This window comes from Chiloscyllium plagiosum, chromosome 19 (genome assembly GCF_004010195.1).
Source record: "Chiloscyllium plagiosum isolate BGI_BamShark_2017 chromosome 19, ASM401019v2, whole genome shotgun sequence".
Lineage (NCBI taxonomy): Eukaryota > Metazoa > Chordata > Chondrichthyes > Orectolobiformes > Hemiscylliidae > Chiloscyllium > Chiloscyllium plagiosum.
This window is the reverse complement of record NC_057728.1, coordinates 15,876,232-15,884,791: the sequence shown is the minus strand read 5'-3', so window position 1 is coordinate 15,884,791 and position 8,560 is coordinate 15,876,232. Positions and strand designations below refer to the sequence as shown.

Here is an 8,560-nt window from a genome sequence, read left to right as displayed (position 1 = left end):
GGGGGAAGGGGGAGAAAGGGGATGGGGCAAGGGGGTGGTGTGGAAAAGAGGAAGGGACAGGGGAAGAGGAGGGGAGAGGGGTAGGGTAAAAGGGGAAGGGGTGGGAGAAAGGGGTAGGGGAGAAGGGGAAGGGGGACGCGTTAGTTTCTCTCAAGGACTGACTCTGTGGAAATCCCCCAACCCCATGAGGGTGAGAGGAAAGAGAGAAACTTGCCTTGCCGCAGACTTCACAGGTGAACACTTTGGGCTTGCTGTTCTGCGAGGAGTTGCTGAGTTTGGAGGAATGTTTCAGGTGGAGTTTCTCCGAGAGGAACTGGGCGCTCTCCTTGACATAATGCTGCAGCTGAGCGGGTGAGAGCTCCTTGAACGCCGCGGCGGGATATCTCTCCGCTCCAACCGGCGGCGGAGGCAGAGGCGGCGGCTGCAAAACCAGCTTGTTCCGGTCACCGAGCACCGCTTTCTGGGGCAGCCCCAGCGGGGAGCCCAGCAGGTAAGAGGCCATCGGGTGCATGTTGAAGATGGTGGCCGGCGAGGGGCACGGGCTCTCGCCGCAGTTCAGGTAGCACAGGGCCCCCATGGCTTGGAAGGAAGACTGGTGCACCACCCGGGGCCGGATGACCCTGTACTGCTCCAGCGGAGGCGAGAGTCTGCCGCCGGCCGCTCGGCCGCACTCGTAGGGACTCTCCGGGTGGCTCTTGCGGGGCTCCGGGGCGCCGGGGCCAACTTTGGAGCGAGGGTCGTAAGCCAAGGGCACTAGGGGGATCATGCAGGGCACCGAGGAGTTCAGGTGGAACACATGCTTGGGCTCGCCCTTGCACAGTGAGCCTTGCAGCGCGGTTGGCGAAGGAAGCCGCTTTGGTTCCGGAGTCCGGGCCATAATTCGCTCGATCGAGAAAGCCAAGGGTTTGGAAGTGCTGAGCATCCCGTCTCCAGCTTGTAGACTCTCCCTTTCTGTGGAAGTGGCTCCCAGGATCTTATCTGCACGGTAGCGCTGAGGATAAGAGTTGTCCATATCTGTTTGGTATGGTCTTGCTCTTTTTGTGGTGTGTGTGTGTGTGTGTCTTTAGGTAGACGCCCCTTTTGGTCCTTTCTTGGACGGAAGCAGGGAGACACCAAGTCTCTGGCAGCGCGGGTGACACGCACAAACCATTCCCACCGAGCACCGCAAACACGCTGAGCCCAGAGCCGGCTGCACCGCTTCCTCCCGCGGAGGAGCTGAGAAAGTCGATAACTCGCCGCCTGCACTTGGCAATGAAAGTTTTTATTTGTGTTTTGGCGGTGGGCTGGCATTCAGCTGGGCTCCGTCACTGGAGAACCGGCTCGTCGCCCGCCCGCCAGGGGAACAGGCGCCTCCTTTCACACATATATACACACTCCCTCTCTCTCTCGCCGTCTCTTACTCTCGCCTGACAGGAGGGAGCAAGAGAGGGGGGGGGGGGGGGTGGGGGGGAAGGTTGGTGATGTGACTGACATCACTTCCAGTCCGAGGGGGTGTGGTGTGGAGGATGGGGCAGGGGGTTAAAGTAGTCCCGGCAGCAACCCCCCCGCTGTGCTCTCATCTCCCATCCCACACTCCAATAAGAACCACCCAAAGTCCCCCACCCCCCATCTAATTCCTCCCTCAGTTCTGTCAGAGGTCCAAGGTTTAAACCTCGGTCACTCCTGAATTATTGTCAGTCAATAACTCCATTTTTGACTTTGGCTGCTTACATTCGTTCTGCTAACACGCCGAAAGTGGGCGGGGGGAAGGGGGGGGTAAGAGGTGGAATAGTCTGGAGATAAACCCCACGCTGATCTGAAAACTGAACACCGGCAGCGAACAGAATTCCTCCCCTGGACACGAATCAATGTCCAACCTCAAGTGGATATTTCTTTCTGCCGCCTTTATGACAACCACTGCCTACCTATCAGCTCAAAGACCAGACCTCATGGCCAATGTTTAGCCCCAAACCAACCAGAGTAAAGCAGATGATCTGATTGTTTATCATGGGATCTTCCTCTGCACCATTGACATTTCCCACTTTTTACAAGTGACTCTATTTCCAAAAGTATTTCATTGGCGGTAGTTCGACCTGACCGGACCGATATGAATACAAATTCTGTCTCGATTTATGTTGAAACGATGTCTGTTTAAATGACTATTCTGACTGTGTTGCACGGGGACTCCTGCTGGATATCGGAGTGGGGTGGGGAGGGGGGGGAACGCAGCAGGTTAGGAAGCTATGGGGGCGCATGTTGAAACTAGTGGCGGATCTGAAGAGGCGGGACCATGGATCTGGATGGGGTAGCTGGACTTCAACTCGGTCCATCTGGCTTTAGAGAGCTGCAGATGCTGGAGGTCAGAATCAAGAGGGTGGTGCTGGAAAAGCACAGCAGGTCAGGCAGCATCCGAGGAGCAGGAGAATCGATGTTTCCGGCAGACGCCCGTCATCTTCCTGATGAAGGGATTCTGCCCGGAACGTCGATCCTCCTTCTGACCTTAGAGGTGAGGATAACTACCACCATACCACAAAAACTCGTTGGCTCAGGCTTGTAAATTGGACTTAGTAAACTTCTTTCCCTACCTACACACTTATTTTTTGCTTAAGAGGCTCTGCCTTTAATTTCTATTAATTGTATTGTTTAGTGAATTGTAATCTTTAGTGAAACACTAATTGGCTATTGGAAAAGTCAATCGAAAACGGGGTTCCAACAGCCCTGCTACAGATCATTTTCGATATGTAGTTTCCTAATAATGATTTTACTCCAGATGTCGTGGTCATAGTTTATATTATCGTGTACTGGAGTAGATATTGAAATCGAAAGGAGTTAAAGTAATTGTCGAGGCTGTAAATTCGAAACGCGGACACGTGTTGAAATACTGAGGAAAAATGTTGCTTCATCATGTGGAAGAGCAGGATAAGTTCGGGCAGGCTATTGAGGTTCTTCCAGCGGTTTCTGTTTTTGTTTCTAATTTTCGGTTTTTATTTAGTAAGTTAGGGCACAGTTTAGCATAACTGCGTGGGGTGTGACTTTCAGCTAGAAATAGGCCGTTTTTAACGAACACAACGCCCTAACTTTAAAACTGCCTTTATCTTTCAATGATTTCAAACCGTCAGAGCTTTAGTTAGTCCATGAAACTTTTTCAACTTTTACTTTAGCTGCGTTAACTTTTCAAGAGAACCTTAAGTGTTTCTTTTTCCTGTAGATTTCTACTTTTCCTGCCTTTGAGGCAGAAGGATTTTGTTCCGTACATTTTTCTACCTCTGTTAGAACTTCTGGAGCAAGCGTGAGACAAAATGAGTTCAGGCTGTATCGTATGTCTGCATCTTAATTCTTACTCTGCACCCGGATGGTTAATAGGTAGGTCTCTACAAGGATGATGGGAAAAATAATAGTGGCCAACTTCACAGGAGCAACAGGCGACTGTGCAAGGCAGGATCAGACACTTACAGCAGGAATCTGGTGATAAGGACCGCTAAAAGGCTGCTTGACCTTTGTGGTTATCAAAGTTCTTAAATTAAAAACCGAAGGGGAGGACAATGGAGTAAAAAAAAGATGCATCTTGCCTATAGGACCATTGCATGGATGATCTTAAAGTTCTGCGCAGGAACTTTCTGGAACCTGCAAGAGAAACTCAGAATTTCGAAGACATCTCAGTACAACTGAAGAACAACCATCGCAGAAGCAGGAGCCTGAGCTCGGAGTTCAGAGAAGAACAACAGGTGAGTGACTGAAACCTGGCTCGCCAGCCCTCACCAGCGGGAGGCATACCTAGGTCTCAGTAGTGAGTTTGTAACATGGCACAGTTTGATGCTGTTGTGTTAAACTGGGTGAGTGATAAATAAAGACATAGTCTGCAGTAGCAGGACAGGCTGTAATCGTTGTATTCAGTGGGTTGGTCTGGAGAAGGCAAAGGACAACAAGGCTCCTATCGTCGAGCTACAGCCTACCAGGTACGACGAGGGAAGTTAAGATAGGTGATGGTTAGACTAAATTGCATTGCCCTCTGTTACGCAGGGAGGGGAGAGTGTGAATGCCAACACAGGGGCTGCATTCGTTTTTAGATAATTTCCTGGGCTGCTCAATCCATTGAAACAACAAGGTAAAAGCAATGACTGCAGATGCTGGAAACCAGCTTCTGGATTAGTGGTGCTGGAAGAGCACAGCAGTTCAGGCAGCATCCAAGGAGCTTCGAAGTCGACGTTTCGGGCGATTCCTGATGAAGGGCTTTTGCCCGAAACGTCGATTTCGAAGCTCCTTGGACGCTGCCTGAACTGCTGTGCTCTTCCAGCACCACTAATCCAGAACCATTGAAACAACAGCTAAAGTGAACGCTTTGGTTTAGGACCAGGATTGGATTCCCATCATCACATGGTTTTCTAGAGGAGCAAAGTGGAGCTTCTGGGCTGTGAGTGCGGGTGAAGAGCACTTACTGGTGTTCAGATGACGCTTTCCTTTTAAGGCTGGCCAAGAGGCGATAGAATAAGCTGCGGACCTTGCAAGCTGAGCGATTCAGTTGAATGAAGTTTCTGGAGAGTCGGAAAGTTGGAAACACTTCATCCGGTGTTTATTTCAGTCATTGCGTTTCGAAATCAGGGCAATTGTTATTACGGTTAACGGGGATCGCCAACAACTTCTCCCTGGACAGCCCAACTCAGTGACACAGCCCAAGGAGACAAGGAGACTCCAGGGGCTTGTATGGATCATAAATCAACTGCGTGTTCCACCTGTATTACACAATGTACTGGAATAGCACCCGAGGGCACCTTCTCCATCTATCTGCCAGAAATCGGAATATTAGCATACAGGGATTCTCCGTTAAATGCTGTGTAAATGTTTTCATTACTAAAAAATGGCGGTATAGCACGATACGTCAGCACAAATCAAGAAGTACATGGAGCTGTACCTTCCAATAAGCAGGGTAGAAATCATCACTACAGTTACCGATGTCACACGGTTAACAGCAATGTGCATGGATTACTGTCAGTCTAAATTCAATTTAAACAGCGTCACATGGCAATTACAAGTTCCGAGGCCATGACCAGTAGCTTCGACGTTGCATGGACAACAAACGTTCGTATAATTTCATTGTGAACTCACCTACAAGGTACTATCTGAGTCAGTACTAATGGGAGGAGATTCTTGATACAATGGGTGCATGGCCTGTTCCCAACTGAGATTAGTTATCTTAACTCGGGTCACTTTGACCAGAGGGTGAAACGATCTCCGTGATGAAGCCTTACACAACTCAGATTTGACATTAGGTTTTGGAACTGTCTTCCAGTACTTCTCAGAAATTACTGGAGCCATTTGTCATCTTATTAATTCCTCTTAATGTTGACAGTGAGTCAATGGTCCGTTTTGTCATAGAGTCACAGAGATGGACAGCATGGAAACAGACCCTTCCACCGACCAGATATCCCAACCCATTCTAGTCCGACCTGCCAACACCAGCCCATATCCGTCCAAACCCTTCCGATTCATATACCCATCCAAATGCCTTTTAAATCTTGCAATTGTACCAGCCTCCACCACTTCCTCTGGCAGCTCATTCCATATATACACATACTACCCTCTGCGCGACGAAGTCGCCCCTTAGGTCTCTTTTATATCTTTCCCCTCTCACTCTAAACCTACGCCCTCTAGTTCTGGACTCCCCGACCCCAGGGAAAAGACTTTGTCTATTTATCCTATCCATGTCCCTCATAATTTTGTAAACCTCTATAAGGTCATCCCTCAGCCTCCGACGGTCCAGGGAAAACAGCCCCAGCCTGTTCAGCCTCTCCCTGTAGCTCAGATCCTCCAACCCTGGCAACACCCTTGAAAATCTTCACTGAATCCTTTCGTTTGTTGGTGATGGGTTCCGGGGTTTGCCTGAGTTTGTTAGTGTGTGTTATTTGGGTCTGACAGCTTTGTGTTTTTCTCAGCCTTTAACCAGACTCCTGCTTTCAATAGAGTATATACTTCACTAACGAGAAACTTCCTCTGATCCCAGCGGATTAAAATTCAACACTCTCCTTGCTAGAAACATAAGAAAACGACAAGAAATACTCAACAGAATTATACATTTGGCAGACTGCTCGTTTCAATCCTGCCTCACTAGTAGATTTTTATTAGCTCAGTGCAGGGGTGGCATTGACGTGTTCGTTCCTCGGAAAAAAAGTACGAAAAGTGCAGAAAACATAACTTGTCCACATACACTACAGCAGTGTTTGCATTGCAAACAAAAACAAAACATTGGATGGCAAACGTGTGACAACTCGCTGAAGTCGTGCAGAGATTAAATTGATGCAAAGACTTCTCTTACAGAAAGCTATGCTTGGAGTTTGCCTCGAGATTGGCACAAGGAGTCATAGAATCAGACAGCACAGAAACAGACCCTTCGAACCAACCAGTCCATGCTGACCATAATCCCAACTAAAGTAGTCCCACTATGTCCTCCTTGGCCATATCCCTCTAAACATTTCTTATTCATGTACTTATCCGAATATCTCTTAAACGCTATAACTGGACCCTTCCTTTGAACGTTCATTCGACACACAGACCACTCTCTATGTAAGAAACGTTGCCATTCATGTCTTTTAGAAATCTTTCTCCTCTCATCTTAAAAATATGCCCTCCTACTCTTGAAATCTCCCACCTTAAGGGAAAAAAAAGAAACACCTTCCGTTCACCTTAATCCCCTGGTGATTTTATAAATCTCAGAAAGGTCACCCCTCAGCCTTCTGGTCCCAGGGAAAAATGTCCCAGTCGATCCAACCTCTCTTTATAACTTAAACTTTCCATTCCCGTCAACATTCTGATAAATCTTTTCTGAACCCTTTTCAGTTTAATAATCCTTTCCAGTTTAAGAATATCCTTCCCATAACAGGGTGACCAGAACTGGAGACAGTGCTCCAGAAGAGGCCTCATCCATGTCCTGTGCAACCTCAATATGACTTCCCAACTCTTCTACCTAAAGGTCTGAGCAATTAAGGCAAGTGTGCTAAACACCTTCTTAACTACCCTGTCTACATCTGACACAAACTTCAAAGAATCATGTACCTCTCGATTCTGCTACACTGCCCAAGGCCCTACTTTTAACTGTATAAGATCTGCCTTTGTTTTCCAAAATGCAATACCTTATATCTACTGTCTGTGGACACTGTCCCTAAAATACACCTCCCTCATAAATAACATGACTGTGCGGAGCAACGTGAAATATTGGAATATAATTTTCTGTCAAAGTACCGAATGTCCAATCAATCCCAGCGAATGCAGATTTAATAATGGGAACATCGGCTGATGCTCCATTAAGTTAATCGTCAGTTTGCGAAGTTGCTTGTAGGCTGTTTCGGCAATCCTTCACTGAGGTGCTCATTCAAATAAGTTGGAATACTTGTCGCGCTCTGGTCTGTATAAATTCAAAGACAGGTTCGCTTTGAAAGACGACTATTGATCAAAATGTAATAAAAACAGCGAATGCCAAAACTGACTGGGTTCAAGTGTGAAAGTCACTGAAATAGACGTCATTTTCCAAATGTGTACTCTGAAATGAAAATGGGATAAAATAAAATGATGATGTGTCATAATTACCAAATTATTCAAACATAGAACTGTAATTTCTCTATTTGGTGTTGACGGAGAGTTTGGAAATGAGTGGTCAGGATTATAGATGTCGGTTAAAGTTATGCTTAGAAGTGAAAAGTGCAAGCATATACAATGTAAATTCCGCACTCTCCTTGCTAGAAACATAAACAAAATAACAAAATGATATTTTTGCCAGACTGTTGGATTCAATTCTATCCCAAAAGTGAATGAGCTCATTGCGGGGATGGATGAGTGGACGATGTAACAACATTGCGGGCATTTTGGCGGTATACATCTCTCGGAAAACGGTTACGAAAAGTGCAGAAAATATCACCAAGTGAACGGCAAGCTGAGGTCATGATAGAAATAAGTTGCGCAGACCTGAGGTTTGGAGCTTATCTGCAGCAGACGGCATTAGGGCCTTGCGGAGCCAGTGAGTTCCTGCGCCGCCAGGGCTCAGGCGGGTTATTTGCACGGGTTTAGTGAGGTCGCTCAGTCGTCGGTTGTCGATCACTGATCGACCAGTTTAAAATTCGCAGCTCAGGCAGGTCTGGGAGGATGCATCCTTGAGGAGATGGATCATGCATGGAAGCCAAGCCGAAGTCAGTAAAGGAAGCATCTAATCCCCGAAAATAATAGGTGCTGTATCTGAGGATCATCTAGAAAATACATGGGCTCAACAATTATTACAAATTTATGTTGACTCCTATTCTCAATTCAATCTGCCAAGAGTTTGGATTCTGTTGCTTGTCCGCGTAGATGACTGACAGCTTTGGGAAGAATCGTTTTCGTTTCAGGGACAAGTTTCAACCGCTGCGGATGGTCAGCGTTTTGTTTGATTGGCACACACACACACACACACACATGGATTCTGTTGCTTGTCCGCGTAGATGACTGACAGCTTTGGGAAGAATCGTTTTCGTTTCAGGGACAAGTTTCAACCGCTGCGGATGGTCAGCGTTTTGTTTGATTGGCACACACACACACACACACACACAAACACACATAC

General features: G+C 47.2%; 1 protein-coding gene across 1 annotated transcript in view; it reads right to left on the bottom strand.

Annotated features, from left to right (window-relative positions):
• The window catches only part of fezf1 (FEZ family zinc finger 1), a 3,981-nt gene extending 2,759 nt beyond the window's left edge, over positions 1–1,222 (bottom strand). The window contains exon 1 of the mRNA XM_043708823.1: positions 215–1,222. Within this exon, the coding sequence (XP_043564758.1) occupies positions 215–1,012 (798 nt within the window). The 5' untranslated portion in view covers positions 1,013–1,222. The remainder of the gene's footprint in view (positions 1–214) is intronic.
• Positions 1,223–8,560: the final 7,338 nt, after the last annotated feature.